The following is a 26865-nucleotide window of genomic DNA, read 5'->3' as shown; positions in this document are numbered from 1 at the left end:
CACTTGCAAGGGAGAGACAAGGAGTACTTTGTTTGCAATCCAGTAAGTGCAGGAAGGAAGCAGGCAGCTTGGTTAAAGCAAAGCAACACTAAAACATCTGCTGTTCCACCAGTGTAGCAGACCTGTAAGCTTCAGAGCAAACAGCAAGGTAGGTCTGAACAAATGAGCACAGCTCTCCCCCCTATGCTGTGTCTCCACCTCCAGCCCCTGCTGCAAGGTGTAGCTGCTGGGTGTTCTCATAGCTGAGGCACTGCGTAGCTCTCCCATGGCAGGGTTTTGGTTAGCTTTTTTTGCTTTTCACAGGCTGGAGAAGTCGGTCCTTTCTTCACATGTAGCTCATTGTGGACACCTGCTCCCAGAGGGAAGAGCTGGAGTCTGAGCTGCCCTTGCAATAGTAGTCCCTCTCTCTGGGTGAGCTGCCACTAGGTAAATCTCAGCATCCTTCCATCATCTCAGGCTTGAGCCAAATGTAACCAAATAATTTCTGTAAAGGTTACCAAACTTCTTTCCCCTATCACATTACAAAATGCCATCTGCTCCTCTCCATCTTGTCTCCCCTTTACAACTATTGCCCCCACTGCACAGGGAACAAGGCTTGTGCTGTTCAAAGTTCTTCCCATCTTCGGATGAGTTTAGTATCCTGGCTCAGCATGGTTTTGTGCTACAACCACCCATCGAGGCCTCTGGTTTCTCAACTCATAGCTATACGTCTGCCCTAGGTGTTCAGCTCCACTGGATCCAAATAGGGTTAGAACAGGGTTAGGACAGTATAGCTTTGAAAACTGGGTTTGTGTATGAACCGAACAGTTCAATGGAAGGCTATTGCTGAGAAAAGGAAGCCTAGATCTGTCTGTGTGTGTCTGAGAGGGCTCTAAAGACAGTGATGAATATATGTTCCCTTGCTAAAGGCAGTACATTGTTGAGAGCTCTTGCTCTCTGCTGGCTTGAAGGGGATTAGTGCTGCAGTGAAATCTCATAACAAACAAGAGATCTATAGCCACCTCTTGGGAATGGGACTCTAAATCCTGCTGAATTCACCAAGAGAAAGTCACCTTCCACAAAAAGCTGCGAACAGTGCACATCCAACAGCAGCAGCACTATCAGCTGAAGGAAAACGGTAAGGAAATGGCACCACAGTTCAACCAACAAACTCTCTCCAAAGTGTTAAGTCCAAAGATGCTGGACACGGTACGACTTTTTCTTCTTTCCTTTGAATCATGTACGTTTATTTTTGATTATAGCTCTTCCATGAAGCAAAGGAACTTGAGAGGTTTCTATAAAAGCACTTCTAAAAGCAACATTAGCTAATCCCGCATCTCCTGAGAGTGTAGCCAATGACAGAATCATGCTCTTTGGCGAGTGGCTGAACCAGCACTTACAATGGCTCTTTTCCATGCAAAATCCTGCAAGAACAGTGTACTGTCTTCCTGGTGACATTCTGCCTCTCCAACGAAGAGGAGCATCTTCAGCCATCCACTCTGGAACAGCACTGCTACTTGGAGAGTTACGAAAATCAAATCCCCTGTTATCCAAAAAAATTGGACTGCGGTGTTATATGTGAGCCTTGCAATGTTGGTGTGGAGCTCCTTTTGCCAATGACAGTTGCCAAAAGACCAAAAGCCCTACTTTCCTTTGAAAGAAAAAGTAGTAAAAGGCAAAAACCCTGGCAGTTCCTGGCTTGATGAAAGTCATTTGTGTTCCTTTCTCAACTAGTGGTGGCCTTAAAGCGTAGCTGAATAATGGAATTACTCCACTTTCAGAGACTGCACAATTAGCTCTTGCTTAAAACTGTTAACACTGAAGCTTGATGAGAATAGCAGCTCTGAGGCAGTTGTAGATTCATTTCTTACTAAGCTAGAATGGCTTTTCCCTCTAATGAACTCCCCTTCCAGGGTATAAAGAATGCCCTTTTTATTATCTATTGTGCCTTTTCAGTAATAGATGCCTACAACACAAATGCATGGGAAGATTTTTGGAATACAAATGTCACTTACTGGCCACTCTCACACCTTGAGGCTGGAAATGCCCTGAGACCACTGTCTTTGCTTTATCTATATTAACTCTGATAAAGTGGAAAACCATTTTAAGATCTCAATACTAAAGCTGGGCTACTGAAGGCATTTGGCATGATTAGGAATTAATTGCTTAAAGCCTGATGTACTAGGTTTGCGCACAGGGATTTAGACTGTCAGAAAAGCCTGAGTTCCTTTGAAATGATCAATGCCACTTTGCAGCCCCATTACATAAAAGAGCTGACTTGACCTGGCAGCATGACATCAGGCCAGGCGTCAGGGCACTGAAGATGGCACAAGCAACCTCTGGCACTTCTTGGCGCTCAGCTACATGGATGACAAACTCTCCCCGCCTGGCCTGGAGCGCCTCAGCCTCATCTGTGGATTGTAGGCAAGGGATAAAGCTAACACCCACCCATCCCACCACTGTCCATTCTGTCTTGATCCAGAACTGAAGAGCAAGTGCTGCAGAAGATGCGGTCTCTGTGGGCTGTGCCTCTTCATTAAATGTTAATATGACTGCAGTCTGCTCCTTTTCATGCAAATTGGTGACAACCTTCAGACTCCTGACATGAAGCTGAAGAGCCCCTCTGTGCCAAAACAGCATAGAATCATAGAATCATAGAATAGTTAGGGTTGGAAAGGACCTTAAGATCATCTAGTTCCAACCCCTCTGCCATGGGCAGGGACACCTCACACTAAACCACGTCACCCAAGGCTCTATCCAACCTGGCCTTGAACGCCGCCAGGGATGGAGCACTCACAGCCTCCCTGGGCAACCCATTCCAGTGCCTCACCACCATCACAGTAAAGAATTTCTCCCTTATATCCAGTCTGAACTTCCCCTGTTTAAGTTTGAACCCATTACCCCTTGTCCTGGCACTACAGTCCCTAATGAAGAGTACCTCTCCAGCATCCTTGTAGGCCCCCTTCAGATACCGGAAGGCTGCTATGAGGTCTCCATGCAGCTTCTCTTCTGGCTCAACAACCCCAACTTTCTCAGCCTATCTTCATACAGGAGGTGCTCCAGTCCCCTGATCATCCTCGTGGCCCTCCTCTGGACTTGTTCCAGCAGTTCCATGTCCTTTTTATGTTGAGGACACCAGAACTGCACACAATACTCCAAGTGAGGTCTCACAAGAGCAGAGTAGAGGGGCAGGATCACCTCCTTCGACCTGCTGGTCACGCTCTTTTTGAACGCAGCATCTTCAGCTGCTGCGGGCAGGGATGAAAGCTTAGACCTGCACCCATGTGCTGTGTAGCATGGAACAGGACATGGAAGCACAACTTTAGCAGCCTCCCTCAGTCCCAGCTCCAGAATTCTCTACAGTGTTCTCAGGGCTATCACATTTTTGAGCCCAGGCCAGAGGACTTCACCCTCAGCATCACAGACAGAGGAAGATCTCCCTCCAGGAATGACCTTCCTGGATCAAGAAACAACTTTTTCCACTGGCTTCAAAGAAGCCCACAGAATGCCACTCACTCAGCATGTGCACACAGACCCACATACACCCCCCTAATGCCTCCAGTGGCTGGGACCGCCTGGCAGTGCTGCATAGACCTCTCCAGCCAACCATATCCTGGGCTGCATCAAAAGGAGTGTGACCAGCAAGGTCGAAGGAGGTGATCCTGCCCCTCTACTCTGCTCTTGTGAGACCTCACCTGGAGTATTGTGTGCAGTTCTGGTGTCCTCAACATAAAAAGGACATGGAACTGTTGGAACAAGCCCAGAGGAGGGCCACAAGGATGATCAGGGGACTGGAGCACCTCCTGTAGGAAGACAGGTTGGAAAGTTGGGGCTGTTCAGCCTGGAGAAGAGCAGGCTGCGTGGAGACCTCATAGCAGCCTTCCAGTATCTGAAGGGGGCCTACAGGGATGCTGGAGAGGGACTCTTCATTAGGGACTGTAGTGTCAGGACAAGGGGTAATGGGTTCAAACTTAAACAGGGGAAGTTTAGATTGGATATAAGGAAGAAGTTCTTTACTGTGATGGTGGTGAGGCACTGGAATGGGTTGCCCAAGGAAGCTGTGAATGCTTCATCCCTGGCGGTGTCCAAGGCCAGGTTGGACAGAGCCTTGGGTGGGATGATTTGGTGTGAAGTGTCCCTGCCCATGGCAGGGGGGTTGGAACTAGATGATCTTAAGGTCCTTTCCAACTCTAACTATTCTATGATCCTATGGACGTCAGAACCAAACTGCTTTTTGAAAAACCTCCTTTAAAACACAACCCCTTCACACTGCCCAAGCATTTCTCTGTGGGGAAGATGATGGAAACACTCGAAAGGATTTGCAATCCCTGTGTTTAGTTTCAGAAGCTGTGTGGCTGCAAATCCCAGCCCAGCTTCCCATGGATCCATATCAGATCTGGTTTGTCTTTCCAGGGAGCCATCAGCTCACTGAGATCTCATCTCTCAGAGGGAGGTATGATGGCCAGGGACCTGCTCCCTCTCCACAGAGACGCAGGGGATAGATAAGCAGTGACCACTAATGCACACAAATCAATGCTGTGTTCAGGTAATGGGTGTCACGAGAGCAATCAGTGCCTGGGTTGGCAAGCCTTACTTTCAGGAAAGCATTAGGATGCTCCCAAATGGGGTGCTGGTCAGGTGCCCAGGGCCAGAGGAGGCTCCCAAGACAGTTTTCTCCAGCCTATGGGAATTCCTGTTGGGCAAAAGAGCCCAAAGCCAAACTGGGTCTGGGCTGGTGCATAGCAGAGGGAACATACCTCACACCAGCACCCAAAGCCGGACTGGCAGTCCACATTCCTGAGACGTGCAGTCTGATATGCCACTGGCTCTGAAAGTAGGACTTATGACAAGATGTGTAATATTAATGTCATCCAGAGTCTGGCTAAGAGGGGAATGGAAAGAATTCCTGAAGAAATGCAGACAGCCCCTCTCCTGACAGGAAAGTCTCTGGCCCCACACGTCAGGCCAGCATGGCCTGTTATCAGGTTGCATTTCCCACTGAAATGAGGAAGCAGGAATGAAAGGCACTTTTCCTTGCCATTAGAAGTTTACGCAAGTGATTTATGGGTCAGAAAAATTAGCAAGTCTGTGGCTGAGTGCTCCATACAGCAGCATGTGTTACATGGCTGCTGACCAGAAATGCCAAGACCCATTAGATAAAGCAAAGGGCAGCACGATAGAAAGTTAAAGATGCTTTTTGCCCATTTAATTAATTAGCCAGGTCTTTTCTCCATCCTCTGCAGCCTTCATTAATGTAACACTGAAGTGAAGGAATATTAACAATTCAGACAACACATTAATATTAACACAACACCTGCAAAATGCAAGTCCATTAGGTAAACAAATGATCTTAAGCCACTGAGGCAGAAATAACATTCTGACATTTCCTGGCATGAGTATCCTGCAGAGATACCATCCATCACTTATGCTCCATTGTAACGGCATGGCCCCTTGTACACAGGGGCTGCTCATCTGTTACCGGCTCCTGAAAGGATGAGAAAAACTTACATTTCCATTAAGACATTTGCCAGTTTCACATGGAAAGTGTCCTACTAAAGCCATGCCATGAACCAGAAAGATCAAAAGGGATTTTTAAAGATTTTATCTCTGCTAGCAAGGGATGGAGATAAAGCCTGAAGCTGATAGCTTGTAAATATTAACCTACACTTGGGATTGCTCCAGAATCTGAGCTTTCTATTATGGTGGCTTAATCTGAGACAAATTTTCAGTACGGAAGAAACAGTTAACCACCTGGAGAACAGACAGTGCTGTAGGGAGTCACAGACTGCTAGAACCTGCCTTCCTATACCACGTTCCCCACCAGCTAATGCTCTCCCAGACATCCCAGCTGAGGAGGCGTTCACACCCTGTGTGTGTTTCTCCCAGGCTTTTTTCCAGCTTACCTAACATTAAAGAGTTGACTACTTCCAAAGCAGGAGACAGGACTAATGAACACGGGGGAAATAAAAAACAAGGGCTGAACATCCCAGACTAGAAGCATACCCTGAGATAGCCAATGACTGAGGACAGCATCCATCTACCAACCAGGATGAGACCCAGGAACAAACAAGCAGAAGCCAGCAGAAGCTCAGGAAAAGATGAACAACCAAAGCTAGCCAAAAAAGTTTAAAAGATGACGAACATGTGAAATAACCTAAATAATGTGGCAACCAAAGGCAGTGGTAGCACAATAACTCAACATGTACCCCCTGATGTTCAGGAAGTGAAAGCCAGGCAGTGACTTGCTAAGCAATGTCCTCTTTTGCTGTAGGTCTCTGGTTCAACCTCCTGCTCACTGCAGAGTAACTTCAAAGCTGGATCAGACTGACCTTTTCCAGTTGAGTTCTAGCAATCTTCAAAGTCGAGTATCTCACAGCCACTCTGGGTCCCTGTTCCAATTCTTAACTGTGCTCAAGTGTTGTTTGGGCTCATAGGAAGAGACCTCAGGAAGAGAAGCAATCACCCAGACTAGCCAGCCTTCAGCAAGGGCCTCGCCAGAGGAGGACTGCTCAGGAGAAACTGGCTGCAGATCAAGGGAACTAGAGCAACCACCAGGACCATCAGAAGATCCACGTCAGGAAAATACATGCAATTTAGCAAGGTCCCCAGCAGACAACACCCAAAGGCAGCCACTCCCTGGCTGTGGGATGCTCTGCTGGGGGTGCTGCTTTCCAGGCAGGGCCGTGGAGCAGGGCTTAGAGCACTGTTCCAGTTCAGCCTCAGATTTGCAGTTGTAGCACTGAGTGTGGGCAGGTTAAGGGGAATAGTTGTATCAATATGGAGTGAGGGATCCAGCTGGCTCTGGCTGTATTATTCTTGGTTCAAAACGATTGCGAAGCACAACACATGAACCTTCTGGTTACCAGGACTTTCAAAGACATGGAAACCCTAGAGGAGGGGAGCAAGGTACAGGGGACACCCACAGCAGATCAGGGTTAAAACAACCAACGAAAGTTGGCAAGAAGATGAAAGGGAAATAGGCAACACAGGATTTGGGGATGATGTTCTCTAAATAGGGACTACTGAAATACTCTGGATAGCTTCTGTTTTTAAGTAGCCTCTTGGCAGATTACAACATCCCAGAAGGTTTTATATCCAGGTCCTACACTCTTAAACTAAATATTAGGTGAGAAAAACATGCTTCTATAGAAAAGTCAGGCATAGCCCTGAGTGAAAAACAATGAGCAGGAGAATGAACGTATCAGGTTTGTTGAATATACAATCAACAACAGTTTTTTTTCCCCAAATAAAGCCAAGGGAATGAAATGCAGAGACGAGCAGCATGGAAAAGCTGCAGGAAATTTAGGCAGTCTCCCCCCACCCCACACCTCCCCAGGCACAAATCTCACCCTGCCTGGCCCCAGTGGGCAGGCTTGGAGCCACGCTGTAAATTCCTGAGAGCCTTACCCCCTCTGCAGCAGAACAGACCCAAGGTGCAATAGGTCTTTTCCATCTGTAACATCTCTCTCCTGACTTCTATGTGCATCGATTCAAAAGCTATTTGATTTACTGTCATAGGGGTTGTGAAGAGTCTGGCATGGTCTAAGGACAGCCTGAGGTTAAAGGCAGCAATGCAATTTCACCACCCTCTCCATTACAAGAAAATGTTCAGGTCTGGATTTATAGTCACGTTCCAACAAGCCCACACATCACAGCAGGCTGAAATTAGTCTCATTTACGCAATGGGATCAAGAAGAAACTGCTAAACATCCCACTGGAGTTCAGCTCACATGGAGAAAGCCAAGTGGCATGGGAGCGGGTGTTGAAGAGCACACTTGCTGACAGAGAGGAAAGCACACAGCTCTGGTGACAGAGGGCTATTTATCTCCGGCTGGAGCTACTTACACACAGACAGTAGATGGGGATAGATGAGGTAGTTTCAATGAGACTGTAACAGGTAAGGTTGGGTGGCATGGGACCTACTGCTGTAAGCAAGGAAGAATCATATCCTTCAAACCCAGAGATGGATATGACAACTTTCCAGAGCTGGATTAGTAAGAAAGGACTTTGTTTCACAGCACAGTCCCTCCCCTGGGATTGTATAAAAGAGAAAACAAGCTCTGTTCACAGTGAGATTTTCAAAACCTCACACGCTGCTGGGTGAAGGCAGCAAACATCCCAGTTCCCGGCAGTCACAGCCAACAAGCTAACCTGGTTACTCCTGGTAGTTCCTCCACTGACTTTTATGAGTCCCTCAGCTGCATCTAAGAGCAGAGGAACCCAAGCTACATCCACCATGATATCCTGAAACTGTTCCTTTGGGCCAGGGTTTTACCAGATTAAGGAAAGTTTGATTACAATGAAGAATCAGCTGTGACGAAGAACACACCTTGCAATGTTACCTTCCAGGCTCTGAACTGAGTTCAGCAACCAGAGTTCGGCAGCACAGACCAACCTCCTGAAAAAATGTACCATCACCAAAAAGTAGGCACACAGATCTGTCAGCACATTTGTGCTGCTGAAACCAACGGATCTCAGCACTGGATTGTGATAAGATTTGCAACACTGTCATCTCGCAGAGCCTTGGCTCTTAATCCTTGGAAAAGGAACATTTCAGGCATCAGTTCTTGCCTTTGCATATGAGTGTTGCAAAGCCAAAACAACAACTTCTTCTGGAGCACAGGGCATATCCTAAGATGCCCCGGGGCCTTCTTGTCCTACAGACATTGAGTAGTAATCTCCAAATGACAAAACAGAAATAAAACCATATATCCTCATGTTTTGGTATGCCTGCAGTCTAGGCCTGACAGATACCTGGCTCTGGGTGCTGCATCTCTCAGACTGCTTAACCATTGAATGAGCAGGGTAGCTCAGTACATTTAGAAGAAGGAAAAACAACATTAAATCTGCCTTTTGTTTCTAAATCACCATCCTGGTTTGGAAAACAATGCCCAGCCAATCCTCAGTGCCTGAATCTATCACTCCACCTTGGGAATCACCAGGGCAAGTCACCACCTGCAGGGACATTGCGCTGTGTGTAGCACAGTGGTGCTTCTGCCCCTGGCACTGAAGGACCTCAGTGGCTGGAGCTCTTTTGGTGGTTGGACCCCAACCAGCCATCTTCCTTCCAGGCAACCCAGTCTGTCATCCCTTCATATTCAGCAGTTAAATGTGAATGATGTAGGTCCTAGACCTCGGGCCACTAGATCTACATGCTGGGTCAACCAGTTTGAAACAGCCCATGTGGCTGGGGTGCATTGCAATCTCTCCAAGTTCAGACTGAGCACAGTTCCCTTGTTCTTCCCAAGCTCTGAAAATCATAGAATCACAGAATTGCTTAGGCTGGAGAAGACCTTTCAGATCATCAAGTCCAATCATTAACCGAGCACTGCCAAGTCCACCACTAAACCATGTCCTTAAATGTCACATCCACACATCATTTAAACTACCTCCAGGGATGGTGGCTCCACCACCTTCCTGCACAGCCTGTTCCAGTGCTTGAGAACCCTTTTGGTGAAGGAATTTTTCCGAATATCCAATCTGAACCTTCCCTGGTGCGACTCGATGTCATTTCCTCATCCTATTGCTTGTTGCTTGGGAGAAGAGACTGACACCCACCTGACTACAATCTCCTGTCATGTCACTGTAGAGAGTGATAAGGTATCCCCTGAGCCTCCTTTTCTTCAGGCTGAACACCCCCAGTTCCTTCAGCTGCTCTTCATCAGACTTGTGCTCCAGACTCTTCACCAGCTTTGTTGCCCTTTTTCAGACCCACCTCCAGCACCTCAATATCTCTCTTGTAGTGAGGGGCTCAGAATGGAGCACAGTATTTGAGGTGCAGCCTCATCAGTGCCAAGTACAGGGGGATGATCGCTGCCCTGGCCCTGCTGGCCACACTGTTTCTGATACAGGTCAGGATGCCATTGGCCTTCTTGGGTGCCTGGGCACAAGTTGGCTCATGTTCAGCCACTGTCAACCAACACCCCCAGGGCCTTTTCCACTGAGCAGTTTTCCAGCTGCTCTTCCCCAAGTCTGTAGCACTGCATGGGGGTGTTATGGCCCTAATGCAGGATCTGGTATTTAGCCTTGTTGAAACTCACATCACTGGCCACAGCCAATTGATCCAGCCTGTCCAGATATCTCTGCAGAGCCTTCTTGCCCTCCAGCAGATCAACGCTCCCATCTAACATAGTGTCATCTGCAAACTTACTGAGAGTGCACTCGATGCAATTGTCCAGATCATTGATAAAGATATTAAACAGAACTGGCCTCAGTACTGAGCCCTGGGGAACACCACTTGTGACTGGCCACCAACTGGATTTAACTCCATTCACCACCACTCTTTGGGCTCAGCCAGCCAGCCATTTTTTTACCCGGAGAACAGTAAACCCATCCAAGCCATGAGCAGCCAGTTCCTTCAGGAGAATGCTGTGGGAAATGGTGTCAAAGGCTTTACTAGAAGACTAGTTTCAGTCTAGTTCTGAAACTCCTAGACTGTTTCCTCTCTAGCATACTCTATTTCCAGCAGACACCTGGTAAGTTGAAGTCCCTCATGAGAACAAGAGCTAGTGACTGTGAGACTTCTCCCAGCTTCTTATAAAATATTCCATCTGCCTCTTCATCCTGGTTGGGTGATCTATCACAGACTCCCACCATAATATCTGCCTTGTTAGTCTTCCCCTTGGTTCTTACCTACAAACACCCACCCCTATTGTCACCATCATGAAGCTCCAGACTGTCAAAACACTTCCCAACATACAGGGCTACTGCACTGTCTCTCCTTCCTTGCCTGTCCCTTCTGAAGAGCTTACAGCCACCCATTGCAGCACCCTAGTTACGTGAGTCATCCAGCCAGGTTTTCATGATGCCAACTATGCACAGTTTTCCTGCTGCGCAATGGCTTCCAGCTCCTCCTGCTTGTTGCCTGTGCTTTGTGCATTGGTGTAGATGGACTTCAGTTGGGGTACTGATCCTGCCACCTTTTTGGAGGGGAAGCCCCGATTCCTATGTAACCACTCTCAGGTGCTTCTGTGGTTTCTAAGACATCAGTAACCCTTGTGTCTTTGCTGCAGCACGGATCTCCATCCCCTACCTCCACTGAGGTGGCAACCGAAGGAGCTCGCTAGCACACCATCCCTCAAACACCAGCAACTTCTTTGAACGCTTGTGCAAGGTGTCTGCCATAGCAGGAGAGGTATTAACCCCATTTCATCTTGAGCTTGTTCCATAACACACCATAACAGATCCTATATGAAAGGGAAACAGTTCAGGAGCAGTGCATTGATTGCCTATATATTAAAGGATGGGAAATACAGCTTATGGTACGTGCAATCCAGGCACATTATACCCTTTTTGAAAGCCACTCTCCCATTGTTATTTAACATCCTGCAAGTTTCAGCCAGAGATGCAGTCTCCCATCCGCGCCCCGAACTGGCCTGGGAATGGCTGGGAAGAAGAAAGGGAGATTGAAATGAACTGTGGAAAGATTTAAATGCTCTAACTGTTGCTTTCCAATACAATTTTCCACTTGGGGCAGGGGAAGGGAAGGAGGAGAGCCTGACAGCAGTTTAGAGCCAGTCACAATTGTGACAGGTTCTTCTTTTCCATTTCCAACCAGCTCACAGGCAGAAGAAGCACTTTAACTTCCATTAATTATCACAGCCTCATTCCAGCCCAGGGTTTCAGAGCAGCAGTGGCAAACTTTTAAGAGCAGTTAGGAGCAGGTCCTGCCTCAAATTGTGTTATTCAACTCAGTGCAGAAAAACTCTATTGCTCATGGAAGCAAGAACCACTGCAACTCTTCCTATAGTACCTTAGTTTGCAGCTAAGAGCATCTCCCACAGGCAGCACCACTACTGCCAGAGAAAAGGATCAAATGACTTCCTGTGCTCCAGACTCTGAGAACAGGTTGTCATTTAACAGACAGATCTGTTGCACACCCAAGACATACACACACGCACACACAAAAAAGGAGCTTAACAGAGGAGTACATCACTTCTGCCTCCTCTCTGGCTGTCAGAGACTCCTGCTGCAACTCTACCACTATGTGAAGCTTACTGCATTTTTCAGTACTGATCGCTGCATATGCAGCTTGGAAGTGTGCTTGTGCTGTTTAGGGAGACACAGACAGCTTGAATAGATACAGCCTTCATATAACTGGGACAAAATTATTATGAAATGCTGCTGTGTGGTTTCTCCCACTGCTTAGCTTCATTACAAACTACTAAAGACCATTATAGAAAAATGGCTGCAACTGGGATGTGCCTGTGCAGAGACTAAGCATGTCCTACCTCAGCATTTCTTCCCACACTGTCCCATGTCCCTTGCTGCTCCTCTGCCAACAGAACTGATCCTGGTTTCCCCTGCTGAGAACCAGCCCCTGCTCCAACCTACTCCCAGCATCTGACTGCATGTAACACCCCTTCATGCTCAGTGATGACAAGACAGGTCATCCTCCCTTCCCTGGTGACAAAAGATCTTTGCAGAGCTGCACCGTCTGACACCCATGGCTTGTGAGCCACTCACAGGTATTTTAGAATTACCCTTTGGCACTGAATAATGAAAGGAGGGAGATGCTGCTGCTGGACGCAGCCAGAGCTCTTCTGGGCCACCCCGCAGTCATACTGGGACATGCCAGTAAGCAGCTGTTCTGGAGTTCAGGTGATTTTTGGCTCTGAGCCGAAAACAAGCCCAGCCACAAGCAAGGCAATAATTTCCCTGCCTTCATCACCTGGAACAGCTGATGGCTCCAACTGTGGCAAATTTACCAGTATACAGCAGGTGAGGAGCAAGGTGGTGTGCCTGTGTGTTCACAGACATGTTGTAAAGGAGGACTGGCTGTGAACTGAAATTTAGAGTGATTGGGACATACTGTGCTGGGATGCTGAGGTTCACACAGCAGCAGCCCTCTCCAGGTCCACATTCAGCTCTGAGTCACACAGGAACTAGCCTGGGGAGCAATTACTGGTGTACAAATGCTCTTGATCTGCAACAAAAGGACAGCAAGGAGTTTCCCATCAAAACCTCTTGATGTCTTTATCTCTCCCACTTAGGCTGGGAGGATACTTCCTCCTGCCTAGACAAGCAAAGCCTCAGCAGAGCTTCTCTCAGGGGCCTGAGGTGCTGGAACGAAGTGTCCAGTGACATGAATCAGGGGTGAGCGGCAGGCACTGCGGCACAGCAGGTTCGCCCTGCCAGCATCACCCTCCTTCTCTGCCAGCACTTGTGACTGCAGGAACTACGCTCCATTACGAACAAGCTGTTCCTCTAATTCAGCCCTCCTGACTCTTCTAAAGATTTTCCTGAAATTGTCTGGGGCTTTGGCTAGCCAAATGCACTTTTACATCTGATTTTAGTCCTCTAGCTGTCACTGCACCACTCCCTGCAACCCCAGCCTGTGCTACTGAGAGCCATGGGGCAGGAGAAAACCACTGAACCCAGAAAACCCTGCTCTAAAAACCAGGTCTGTAGCACTAACACGCTCCCCGCACCTCCATCCTTCCCCCTGCTTCCTTGCACACACACAGGCTTTCTATTCTAGCAGTCCCATGGACTACTCTTGGACCGAAAGGGAAAAACATAACAGCAAGTACACGCCTAGATGTTAATTTTCTATGTGCTGACAGTCTCACTTTAATCCTACTTTCCACATTTAAGGTGTTAATGGGAACCTTGATGCATTTCAGAGGGAACAGGCACGGATAGAAGATAGATGCGTGAGTCTAAAACCCTACTCCCAGATTTCATATCAAGAGCCGGATTTGTTTATATCCATATGATACAATCTCCATAAAAGCAATCAAGCACTACCGAAAGGAGATGTTTGAATATCTGCACAGCCTTCACACAGACTAGGCATTACGTTTGCTTTTATGATGCAGAATAATAGAATGGATTCCTTCCACAAGTTCCCAAACGTTGTTATTAAGTATTGCTTCTCTAATAAAATATGCTGCAGCATATAGTAGTACATGATGTGGCATTTACACAAGTCTTTTCTCTATATAGGATTTGCTGGCTTTTAAACAAATCTGTCTCTTCTATACACTACAGAAGCACAAGATGAGTAATTATGTTCTCTGCTTAATAATGTTTTTGCACTGGCCAATTTAACAGCTAATCTCCACAAACCTCTGAGATAGTCCCCCAGCAGCTACATTTGCATGTTGTAATCAAGTCTTGCTATTAAATCATACTTTGCAACAATAGCTGAGCTGTCAACTACAAGCAGAGACTCTCATGCTGGCACTACACAGGCAAAAGCCCTGGATAAACATGCACAAAGCCACACTGCTCTGCCAGCTAAGAGAGCATCCCTTCACACTATGGGAAGCTCAGGGATGGCTGCACCCACCAGGGATCTCAGGACAAGCATCTTTTGTCTCTCTCTGTTTTCTGGAGCAGCCAGTGAGCTCGTAGGTTGTTGTCTCCATGCCTGCATCCTGCTCTCTGCAGTGGTGCAAAGCCAAACTGGTTTGGCTGTTGTGCTCTTACTCCTCAGGCTGCTTCCTGTCATGTCCTTGAAAAATTGAGCTCTCCAGGTGCAACACAGAGAGTCCTTCATTGCAAAGGAGTCCCCCCCTTGGCTTTATGGGCAGAACAGCTTGCGGAGACATGGAGTGAATCAGAGCACTGCACCCTTCAGGGTTAACTACCCTCCTTGATAATAGCCTACACAATTTTCTGGTTTCTTTGCTGTCCTTGTTGATCACAGTACAGCATGAAGATGTGGCTGAGAGAGGTGGCAGGGCCAGCACTGTTTTAATTAAGTGTCCCTTTTAGTGTCATATTTTGGGTGTGGAGCATAGGAATGGCTGCTGTGACACAGAATGAAGCAGTTTGATCTTCCTCTACTGGCTTCTGCCAGGGACTCATCTCCTGCTCCTCCCTGTCCCTTTCACCCTTCCAAAAATTCATCTCCAAAAAGGTTTATGGAAACCCCAGCTAAGCTCAGCACCATTCTCCTGCTCCTGTGCATTCACTGAAGCAGCATGCCACTTCTCCTCTGCTCTCCCACAAACCCAGTTTTCACTCGATGGTGATAGGGACTGCAAAGATCTGAGTGACACAAGTGCATTTGTCAAACAACTGCACCAGGAGGCAATTCCTATGAATTCCCTGCAGCAAACATCATTGCACTGGTCCAGGCTGCTATTGGTGCAGCCTGGAAAACTCTTGCTCTGAACCAGAGTCTGCCTCTCCGCACTCCCCTACAACATCTGCAAATGTGCAATAAATAGCAGAGCCCTTGTTGAATCCTACCTTTTGCAGTAGCTGTACCATGAGGCAGAGTTTCAACACAGCAATGCAGATCAGCTGCAGCCCCGCTGCGCCGATGATGTCTTTCTGTCCTAATGATTCTTCCTATGCATTAGCACATTTGTTTCTACCTTGCCATGTTCTTCCCATTTATCCAGAAATATGACAAGGTCTCCTTCCTTTTAACATGCAGACGGAAGGAAAGGATAATTTCTTGCTGGAACTGGGGCAGATCAATCTAGATTCAATCTGTCTTGCTAATTGTTGGGGGCTGGAACTGACCAGGGGCTGGCCGGGTATGTGAGCACAGGCAGCCTGCTCCCCGCCTCTCCTGCTTTACACTGCAAACAAGTCACACCAGATCTCTTTACGTACGGTGGACCCTGCCTGCTCCCCTGTAACCTGGACACTTGTGCCCAGCCCCATGTCACCAGACAAGTGGCACCACACCAGATGATGCCTGGCTGGCAGCAAGACTACAAAAGAGCACTGAGCTTAAATAAAGCACGAAAAACTCATTAATAGGATGACTTCTCCAACAGGTGCCCTGTTATACTTCAACAGAGTTGCCTCCCCATCTCTCTATGTCCTATCTGACCACAAAGTCCTTCCTAGAGGTACTTCCAGTGGGGCCAAGCCTGTGTGTCCTTTCTTGTCTGTCAGGACAACTGCATGTGTAGCTGCTCACTAATCTGATTGTGTTGAGGTGAGTAGGGTTTGCATCAACTCTTTTACTACATCAGGCTGTTCAAGCTGGACTGTCTGAGCAAAATGAGATCATGCCAGAGATGCAACACATACAAGAGCTCGTACAAGCTGGCTTCCACCAGGGGAAGGGGGGATGTGATGAGCAGTCCAGATGTTGATCTCTGCTTAGCTCAGTCTGAGATGTAAAGAAATATCTACTGGCAGCCCAGATGGAGGCAAGCAGTCTGCTGAACAAGCGGCTATCTGATCAGTGAGAGATGCTCAGTAACAGTTAATCACTGCTGTGTTCAAATGTCAAAGTTAACAGAGGAGCTGAAGGGCAGAGAGCAAGGAAAGAGGGAGGGAAAGTAGGGAATACCAAGTTGTTTAGTTCATGAGGGCCATGAGTAGCATGGCACCACAGAAGCAGTAAAGCCAGACAAGACCTTACCCAGGCTAAAACACAGGCTGGGCTCTGCGCCACATGTGGGCAGGTAGGCAGGTCTGCCTCTACCAGCCAAATGAAGTGTGTCAGGTAATGGTGCCCAAAGCAGCAGGGCTTGCAGTAACCAAGACTTGAGTGGCAAGAATATAGATTCACTTTCCTCTATTCCCTCCTGTTTGATGATCACAAAGTGCTTTATAAACGCTAATAAAAAAATCCCAGAGGAGTCTTGCTCTTTCCTACTTTACAGAAGGAGGTGGAGCAGAGACAGATGATGTGACTTGTCAGAGATCATGCAAGGGACAGCCTCTGAGTTTGGAGCTGTGCCTGGACCTTCTGCCCTGCTTGTGGTGAGCTGATGAGGGGGGCAGTGGGGTCACCAGAGAACAGGGACATTTCCAGATACATCAACAGAAGAAGAAAAACTTGCAGGACATGGTGGCCAATAATGATGCTGCTCATTTAAGGGTGCTTCTGGTCATCAGCCCTATTTTAGATGAGAGGCGAAGGACAAAATTTAAGATGCTCAAAGCCGATCCAAGGAATTTAGAGACATCTCCCATTAAAATTAATGGAAACATTAATGCAAAGTACACGCACATCTTCAAGCAGGTTCTTTCCAAGCAAGATCCTTCCATTAACTTGAAAGGAAGTTGTGCCCAAATCCTCTTACATTGCTGGGAATGCCTCAGATGAAATCAGCAAAGTCAGGCTACAGATCCATTAGGCTCCAGATTGACTAATGCATGAGAAATTGGAAGAGGTGAAAATTCTAAGCTTTAACAGGAACCCCATTCAGGGTGACCTTGACACAGCAAGGGGCTGAGTACATAAAGCATGTTTGTGATTTGAAGCTCCTTTTTTCAATGGAGAAGATGCAGGGAGGTGTGGAGAGAACAGAGTCCATTGCCAGACTGATATAGCTGTCCTGAACTGTGGAAAAAACACTGAAAAGCAGCAAGACCCAGAACAAAGCACAACAACCACTGGAAAAGTAGAACTGCTCACTGTTGCTTCTTGGAAGGGGTAAGGAAAAATGCTTCCACTCTCACCCTCAGATTTGTGAGGACATAATTTCAAACAGTAAGGTACACTGAACACCCAGCTAAACAGAGTATGTGGAGAAAGGGCAGGAGTCAAAGAAATGTTCTGTTTTTCCAGGCCCAGTAGCTGGCAAAATCCAGCTTTGCAAGAAGTGAGTGGTGTCAGTGCAAAGCTGATCCTTTATGTTAACACAGAGATGTGTACCAGGAATTTAAGACTAGGAGGATTATTCCAGCAGCTGACCTCCTGTGCCTGGAGGGCTTCAGGTAGCTACTGTTCCATTAAATCCACTGACTTGTAGGGTCTAAAACACCTTCCAGAGGTGCACTGGTCCTTGAAAGAAAAAGAATTCCCTGGTTCTCTTTGGACATTTTACCAGTGGTTAGTCTATCTTGCCTTTCAAATGTGTGCTTTACTTCAAGTCTGAATGCTTCAGCTTTCAGTCAGTAGCTCTTTATGAGAGAGCAATCCCAGGTGACTGACAATCCACCTGGGTTACTCCAGCTTACACGGCTGATGAAAGCCCTTGCTGTCTCTAGGAGGAGAGTGCAGATCAAACAGCAGGTTGGCGAGCAGGAGCGGAAGGTCTACCTACAAGCAAAACATCCTCCACCATCACCAACACAACCCATGCTCCAAGTACTCAGCATCCCCTTCATCACCTTTGGTCTTACTACACTGTCTGCCACTGCATGCAGCTTTCCATGATTAGTTTGTAACTAAAGCACGTCCGAACAAAGCAAAAGAAGGCGGCACATGCACTTGCCCGCTGGTAACATCACAGGGTGGACAGCAAAACCTATACCTGGCAGAGAAGTCACTCCTGCACTATGACTATCCATTCAAGGACACAGAGACTAAGCCAAAACAAGGACTCCTTTTCCATATTTGTTATGAAAAAGTATATCTAGAAATCCTCCCGGCAGATGGATAGCTAGGGGGTCTGGTGATTTTCTAGCCAGATCTCAGTTCAGGAGAGGGCCTTCCTCGACACAGAATCAATCCAGTGACATGGGTTCAAGATGAAATTGAGAGGTGCTTGTGAAAGGTTGATTATTCACTCTTTCCCATGTCAGATCTGTCCTCTCCCACATATCTAAGGGCTACTCAGAGACCCGTCTGATTCAGGACTACTAAGAAAACCCAGACGCATATGTTGGCAATTCTAGTCCATATATAACTCACTGCCTTGGGCATATCAGGCATATATATAGGCCAGAGAAATGGTGCTGAAATGCTGCTGAGGGCTTCTAACCACATTGTTAAGCAAATGGACATGTAAACAGATCTCCAGGGATGACACAGGGAGACAGCACCTCTGACTCAATTTTCTCACCTATTGATTGCCACTGAATACCAAGGTATCTAACACTGACACAGGGAGGTTTTACAGCTCCTCTCCAAGCAAACACTCTGAAACAGGAAAGACAACAAACTCCCCTGATTAAACCTAGAGAGGAGGGAGGTCTCACACTCACCCAGGTTTCAGAGCTCAGTTCTTCCCCCCCTTGAGGGTGACAGTACACACTGACTGCTCTGGTACCCTTTTGAAGATGTAGAAAGATGGCCAATGTGCGATATTGTATACACCACCAAAGAAAGCTTCAAATGTTCATTTGGAAAGGGTCAAATTATCTTCAAATCCCATCTACTTGTTCAGGGGAAAGGCTGGTTTCCTTGATCACCTTTTCCGTTTGCAGTCCCCACATCACACTGACACTCCAAGGAGTTGACAGTTACTATTTCTACAGCACTGCTGGATTGGAAACCTGTTATTAAGCAGCAGGGTGGCAGGAGGAGGCAGGTTTGTGTTACAAAAAGGACCTAAGTAGTAGCTGGGTAGAGCCTTTTCTATCTTTTGCATCTTCATCACCTAGAAGTGGCCATAGGGTCCCTTCAGCAAGAAAGGAACAACTCTCTGCTCCTCAAAGTCTCAAGTGACAAAGGCTATTTTTGCAGCATACATCTCCACAGACTTGGTTATGACATACAGAAAACTCAGTTCATACCTTAGGCAGGAGGGATTACACATCTTTTTAAGTTTTAAAGGTCAACCTTCAGACAATTAACCCTACACTGAACCAGTGCCATAACCAGGAAGACTGATTATCTCTGCGTACAGTGACAGAATAATTCACCAGCCTTGCCTGGGCAACTCCAGTGTGTACCTTTGGCAGGTGAAGGATATATATCACTTGATGACCATAGTAAAGATCAGTCAATAAGTCAATAAGTCAAACAGAATAGTATCAAAAGAAAAACTCCAACCTGCTTAGTCTTCATTTTTGCAGAGTGTATCTTCTGGGCAGTGTGAACTCATACCCCGGCTTGCACTTTGCTTCCAATCCTATTCTCATCCACATAGGCAACACTTCCACCAGAACTCAGTAGTGTTTTAAGCACAGTGAGGGACAGCTTAATCTTAAACCCAGGAGGTGGCTACAATCATAGTGGTGGTATTCCTTCTCAGCAATGAAAACACAGGCTTATTTACCCCAACCGCATGTGGTGCTTTTCTGTGGCCTCCAAAGACAGCTAAACCCTCACACAGCTTACCACGGGAGTCACAGGGCAGCTCAGCTATCTGCAGTCCATTGGACAGGACTTGGGCAATGCTTGAAGAAAGCTAGTGATGCGTAGAGGTACACCCAGAGAACTATGGTGCAGCAGGACATACCTTGTCCCAGCTAAGACGCCTTGTCCAAGTCCTACTAGACAGCATCCACCCCAGCCCGTGATGTCAAGGGATTACATGTATATGGATTTCCCCCATGAAATCCCAGTCTGCCAGGCAAGACAAACAAGAGAAGATGCCACCTTCAGAGATTTCCCTGGCCATGCGGATCAGAGTAGGTCACAGCACGTATCTGCTGATCACCAAGTAGAAGAGCAGATGCCATCAGGGACAAGACTGCTTCCTTTACATCAATACATGTAGTGCTGCTTTGCTGGGATGCATGCATGAAACAACCATGTAATAAGGCAGGTTAGGCCCCCAGTGACTGTGATCTGTGCAGCAGCTCCTTGTACAAACAACCCACTCTGCAAGCCTCCATTTCTCATAAGGAACAAAACAAAGCATGATAAACCTGCCAGCTCATTGCAAAAAACCCCACAGGTCCATGATAAAGTCCAACACAAGCTGTACACTTGGAAAGTACATCTGAAAACACATCAGTTATGACATATCAACAGCCTTACGCATTTTGCTCCTAGCACACCCAGTCAACAGCTCTCCGAGCAAAAAAGAATGAACTCCAAACAATTCTGCTTTGCTGTACTCAGAAAAATACTCCTCCCAAATATCCACCCAAGCTTTGTTTACACCAAACCTGCTGCAGCCTTGAATGGTAGCAATAAATGGAGTGAGCTAATGTGTTAGTGACAAATAACCCATTCAAACAATTCAAGCATAATTATAGGTTGGCTCTCCTGATGTAACGTTGGGTACATCACTGCAGATATTACATTCACCTTATGAAAAGATTGCACAGAGGAGCTCAGTTGGTAACCCAAACAGCATTATCTATCACAAGCCTATCAGCATCAGGGGTGCGTGCACCCTGGCATTTGAAGTCCTGGTGTTTTAAGTGATAATCCAATGTACCGGGCATCATTGATCTCTGCATAAAAAGGGGGCACCATTTTTCCTTTCAACTGGAGCTATTTTTCACTTCTGATGCTAAAGAGCTGTGTGGTGCTGCCCGCAAGTGGCTACGCTGCACAGCAGTTTTATCTGTAGCGCTCTGGGTCCCTGGAGAGAAAAAACAATCAATACTCCAATACTGCTTTTATAAGAGGTCTCTAAGTGCTTCCATGTGAGATGTTGCCCCTCTGGGTTTAGAAATTACTCTGAAGAGAACATGAAAGCCCCCACTGCAAATTCGTAATCCTGACACAAACCCCAGCTGCAGCAAGGAATTAAAATGAAATTCATTAGCGAGCTGCAAGCTCATTTATCGGCAGAGGTGGTGTCTGTGATGCGAGGATGGGACCTCAAAAAGAGACCAATACCTGAAGGCTAAGGGGGCAAGAAAACTGTTAGAGGAGAACCAGTTGTAAGCACTCCAAGTATGGCCCACATAACAGACTGCATCTTGACAGGAATTTGTAGTTCTTCAGCAGGTATGGGATGGCAGGGACCCTGAGCACTGCACTAGTAATAAGAGAGTATTGGGACGAAAGACAAAAGCATTTGAAAGGTCTGGCTTGCTGTGGGTAGGTGAGCAGAGTCTAGAAGGTCTCCAGAGAAGCATCTGGATAGCAACAGCACACAGAAAACATATTGAATCTTCTATTTCTTGGATACAGCCAGAAGATACTATTTCTTTCACAATTAGTTTCTTCCCAGGGGATCTCAAATTGGCTTTGGCTCTTCCTGTATGCAGGATGGAAGAAGTCTTTTGCGACCTTTATTGATCTCGTCCCTCCATCTGCCTGGCAGCCCACAAGAATAGGACCAGCCACACCAAGCAGGCAGGCTTCAGAGCGGGCAGCTGGCACTTCCTCAGTACAGTTGGTATCATATTCCTAGACTGAGGACTGGTGAGTGCATGTTATAAGATGGGATTCATGAGCCATGGTGGATGTGAATGGCCTTGACGGTCTTTTACTGCCTGGCTGGGTTTTGCAACTGGATCCTGTGCAGGGCCAGAGAAACCCAGCCTGCGCAGAGGCCACTGCAGAAAGCCAGTCCCACCTTCAACACTCGATTCATGCTGCAGTTACATCGCTGGATGGCAGAACTGTCCTCTTCTGGGTGTCTCTCATGAGAGCCCACTTGCAGTACTGTATACAGGTCTGGTGTTCCTAACATAAGAAGGACATGGAGCTGTTGAAGCAAGTCCAGAGGAGGGCCACATGGATGATAGGGGAGCTGGAGCACCTCCCCTGTGAAGACAGGCTGAGAAAGTCAGGGCTGTTCAGCCTGGAGAAGAGAAGCTGCGTGGAGGCCTCAGAGCAGCCTTCCAATATATGAAGGAGGCTACAAGGATGCTGGAGAGAGACTCTTCATCAGGGGCTGTAGTGATAGGACAAGGGGCACTGGGTTCAAACATAAACAGGGGAAGTTTAGGTTAGATGTAAGAAGGAAGTTCTTTCCTGTGAGAGTGGTGAGGCACTGGAACAGGCTGCCCAAGGAAGTTGTGGCTGCCCCATCACTGTCAGTGTTCAATCAAGACCAGGTTAGATGGGGCTTGGAGCTACCCGATCTAGTGGAAGGTGTCCCTGCCTATGGCAGGGGTGTTGGAACTAGATGATCTTAAGGTCCCTTCCAACCCAAACCATTCTATGATTCTATGTGACTGCTCTGGTGACACATGGAGCCTGACAATATGCTCCTGTTCTGAATGTCACCCAGCACATGCCACTGGTCATCTCTGTGCCACAGCACAGTGCTCCAGATGCAAAACAGCCATCCTGCAGCAGCCCTGTGCTCTGTCAATTATACTGACTGAATAACATTAGGAAAAATTTAAGTAACATCACTTAAAAATGAGAAAGCAGACTGCTTGCTTCTGCATGAGGTCAAGTCATTTCCTCTGGGGCTAGGAAGGACTGAAGGGCTTGGAAGGACTGGCAGCCAAGGGGATAAAAGAGTCTGGGTCTGACCAGGGAAAAAGGGGAGAAGTCATGTTCCCTGGTCTCACCCCTGAGACTACAGGGGCAGCGACAGCCTCTCTGCTCCATACAGCTCTAAGTACACCACTTGGATGGCTACTGGGATCATCAAGAACCATCAGATACCAACATATTACAGCAGTGGATGGAAGGGTGAGCGGCTGGGTGCTCAGCACCTCTTCTGCTCTTGGTCCAAGGCACCCAAGACTACACTGAGTCCGGTATCCCCAAAGTGCCAGGTACCTGGGGTACAATAGCGGAGTGGGCATCTGACGAGCACTGTGAATGCTGTTGCAGGCAAGCAAGCAACAGGAAGCTGCAAAAATTTCTTGGCGGGGTTTTATAATTTTAAACAGAACAAATTCCAATTGATTGCACTTGTAAGAGCCTGCATAGTACTTGCACTTCTACCCTAAGCAATAGAAATTTTAATTGCTCTGGTAATTACACTTTCAGCAATGCTGCAGTCCTTTGTTCTGCAAGTGGGAGGCCAATATCTGCTGTTCTCCGGTGGCCCCGTCTGGCTGCAGCTTGGAACAGCATTTGCCACTTGGAGGGGAAGGGACATTCTTCTAGTGACCCGGGTGACACTGAGCCTTGTGACACACACTCCTGCTCACACAGATCTCTGGGGCATCGGGCACACTCTCTAGGCCAGAACGAGTACCCATTGACCCGGATCACCTCAGCTTCCTCCTGTTGGAGTTGCTGATTGGGAGATTCACACACCTGCACTCCTGCCACGAGTCTGTCCCTGGCATGGGTCCCAGCCCTTACTCTCTGCCAAGGACGCTGGGCTCCAGTGTGCACATTTCCAGCCTTTCCCACGCACAACCTTGCAGTGTGTCACCAGCATTTCTTCTCTGGGCTGTAAACGGCTCCAAACATTTGCTCCAAATGGTGCAGACACAAGTGTTACATTGCTTTAACTTCTAGACAGAGCTTTAGAAGGATGAGGAACAGCTATTATCCCCTTGGGTCCTGATGAGTATAGTCAAAGCCTGACTAGGCTTGGGAGAACATGAGGCCTACAGTTCACTCTTGGAAATTGATAAGAAAAAATGATCACAACAACTGCCATGCTATTTTAAGGATATTTAAATTAACCCTATGAAAGCCCCAATGCTTGAAAAGTGCAGTCTCTGCTCAGCTAAGCAGGACCCATGACTGGTACTTCACTACACTATTCAAATGCAATGCTCAAATAAAGCTGCAGTGCACATGAGCTCCTCCAAAATCACCCAGGGTACAACTAGAACTAAGCATACGTTTGGCTCAAGGGCACAATACCTGCAAGAATACGTCAGCTTTAGCACAGACCTTCACGCTTCAGTTCACTGGCCAAGGACTGTTAGAGGTGCTGGGCTGCATGCACAGGGTTTAGGAGGACAAGCGTGTGTGCAAACTTAGTGGGGCTTTCCCTGGGAAATGGGATCCTGCTCCCCCTGGGCTGGTTAAGCAAGCTATAAAATACAAAGCATGGAGCCCAGTAGGTATATTTATAGTTTGGATCATCAGACACATTCAAAGTCTGGGTTTACTTGCAATCCTACTCATCTTGCTCACACCATATTCTTCCAGCCTGAGACCCTGGCTGGCATGGGTTGGGGTGGCTCAGCTCCCATGCTTGCCAGAAATGCAGGTCACAGCCATACATCTTTAAATCAACAGCTGCCAACATGTCACCGCTACTTTGTCACATGCTGAACCACTCACAGCTAAAAGCAAGGTTTCCAAGTGGAACTGCTATTGGCCTTAGCACTTAAACAAAACAGCTCCACTCCCATCCCAAGAGTTTCCTCAAACAATGGCATCGAACACCCACTGCAGCCCGGGGAAAGGAGGGTCTCTGGCAGAAAAGACTGCAGCTGCTGATCTTTGAGATATACACCACACAATTAGAAACACTGGATCTATAAACATCCTTAACAAACCCCGATAGGTCTGGGGGTTTTCTTTTCCTCTCTGTCCATTGTGTGCCGCCGCCTTTAAAAATCTCAAAACCAAACACTCTTCCCTTGTTGATTTTATGCTCTGGCACTAAACTGCATGTTTCCCTGTTAGGCTGGTGGTGCTGCAGGTATCAGCTCTGCTTGTCCATGCCTCTGTGGCCAGACTAGTCAGGATGGGACCATGTAAATTGTGCTAATTGCCCATCCACAGGTGGGAAGGATTCTCCCAGAAATTACCTCCCTTCTTGCTTAAACACTGAGATTTCTTGGCTTAAAGGGGCAAATGCTATTTGTGGATGTCCCTCTTCCTCACTGGGACTATTCTCATCAGCATCTCAGAGCAGATCTAATTACAGGCTGTTCCATTCATTGACAACTTCATGTGCCCTCTTTTTTCAGGTTAACCTTCAATAACTGGCAAGAAGCAGAACTATATGGGTGGAGGTAACAGGCTATGGATTTATGACATTCTGGTATTCAGGCAAAGTATCCCAGAGCGAAAACAGAAATATCCTGAACGTGCTACTGCTGTCAATTTGATAATGAGAATGTGATTTGAAATAAAAACATCTTGGGTGCCAATTCACTACAGCAGCTAGTAAAAATAGGCAGAATACCTAGAAACTGAGGACTCCATTCTCCAAACACATCCAAAGCTTGAATATCATATAGTACCTTATAAAAACAGAGCATGTGCCTGCACTGGGGCTACAGTACAAAAAATGAAAAGCCACTCAGTGAACCCATGCATGAGCTTTAGTGACAAGAATGGGGTGTCGTTTGTCTCTAGCTGAGCAGAGGTGAGGGCTAATCTGCAGCCTTTGGATGTTTACCTCCAGCCTGAACTCTCAGCATGACCCCAGCACAAACCAGTGCAGGGCCTGAGTTGCAAACACCCCTGGACAAAGCCTGTGTGAGTTCTGCCAGAGCCTGTGGTACCTAAGAGCTGGCCTTTCAGCCAAATAAAAGCAGCTTTCAAACACTGCAGAAAAAAAGGGATTGCAGGGCCTCGTGCATTTTTAAAGATCTGGCCTTTACCGGAGCTGTTCCCAGTTTCAGGTCAAGCCCTAAGCCTGCTTTAATCTACTTTTAAGTGGTACAAGCAGTTGTGATCCCTCTGCCAGAAGGCAGGGCAGTCTCCTTTCAATGCACCTTCCCCTATCTGCTGCGCGCAATCTTCCATAGGACTTACTTGTTGCTGTCCCGGTACTGATAGATATAACAGCCTTGAGGCATCCCGCTCTCCTGGTCCAAGGTAAACGAGAGCTTCAGCTGCAGAATGAAAAGAGAGAGAGAAGGGGGGGAAAAAGGCAACATTTTAGGCTCTCAGTCATCACAGCAACTTCAAGCGAGGCTTGTGGGAGAAAGCTTAACTCACCAAGACTGACACGCAAACACCATGGCCTGGAACATACTGTGGGGTTCCAAACCTCAGGGAAAAGTCACATGCATTGCAGAAACCTCTTGCTTTTTCCACCCTTTGTTACTATAAAGTGTTCGTGGTTCTTCTGAAATGCATGGGTCATAACAGTTCACCCCTCCAAACCCACCCACACACACCACCCTTCACCAAAGCAATTGCGGTTCCCCTCAGACACTAAGGAAAAGAGTCTTCTCCATCGGCAGCTGTGGTTCCCACGAGTCTTTCTCTGAAACCTTTCCCGGCTCCATCTCGTTCCTCCAGTGCATTAAAACAGAGGAGAAACCACAGAGGGAAAGGTGACAGATTTTTCCTTCTGTGCAGAGTTATTAAAGAGCTGTTAGAAGGGTTTGCAGTTTGGATCTGCGTCCGGCAGGAGGCTATGATGTGACCTGGAAGCTGCTTTCTTTGCAGCTCCAAGAAGGCATTCGGTGAGGGTTTTCAGATTTCAAACACGGCTCATTTTGTTTAAGGGGGAAAAATTAATCCTCTTTCAACAAGCAACAGAACAGTTCTGTGGG

The 26865-nt window shown here is 47.3% G+C and overlaps 1 protein-coding gene across 3 annotated transcripts in view; it reads right to left on the bottom strand.

Annotated features, from left to right (window-relative positions):
• DIS3L2 (DIS3 like 3'-5' exoribonuclease 2) overlaps nucleotides 1–26865 on the bottom strand; it is a 212993-nt gene that overhangs the window by 15791 nt on the left and 170337 nt on the right. For all 3 annotated transcript variants that reach the window (XM_065674360.1, XM_065674362.1, XM_065674361.1), the window contains exon 15: nucleotides 26117–26196. In XM_065674360.1, the coding sequence (XP_065530432.1) occupies nucleotides 26117–26196 (80 nt within the window). The remainder of the gene's footprint in view (nucleotides 1–26116; nucleotides 26197–26865) is intronic.

The sequence above is a fragment of the Lathamus discolor genome, chromosome 3 (genome assembly GCF_037157495.1).
Source record: "Lathamus discolor isolate bLatDis1 chromosome 3, bLatDis1.hap1, whole genome shotgun sequence".
Lineage (NCBI taxonomy): Eukaryota > Metazoa > Chordata > Aves > Psittaciformes > Psittacidae > Lathamus > Lathamus discolor.
Note: the sequence above shows the minus strand (reverse complement) of the source record. Positions and strands in the feature narration are given on the sequence as shown.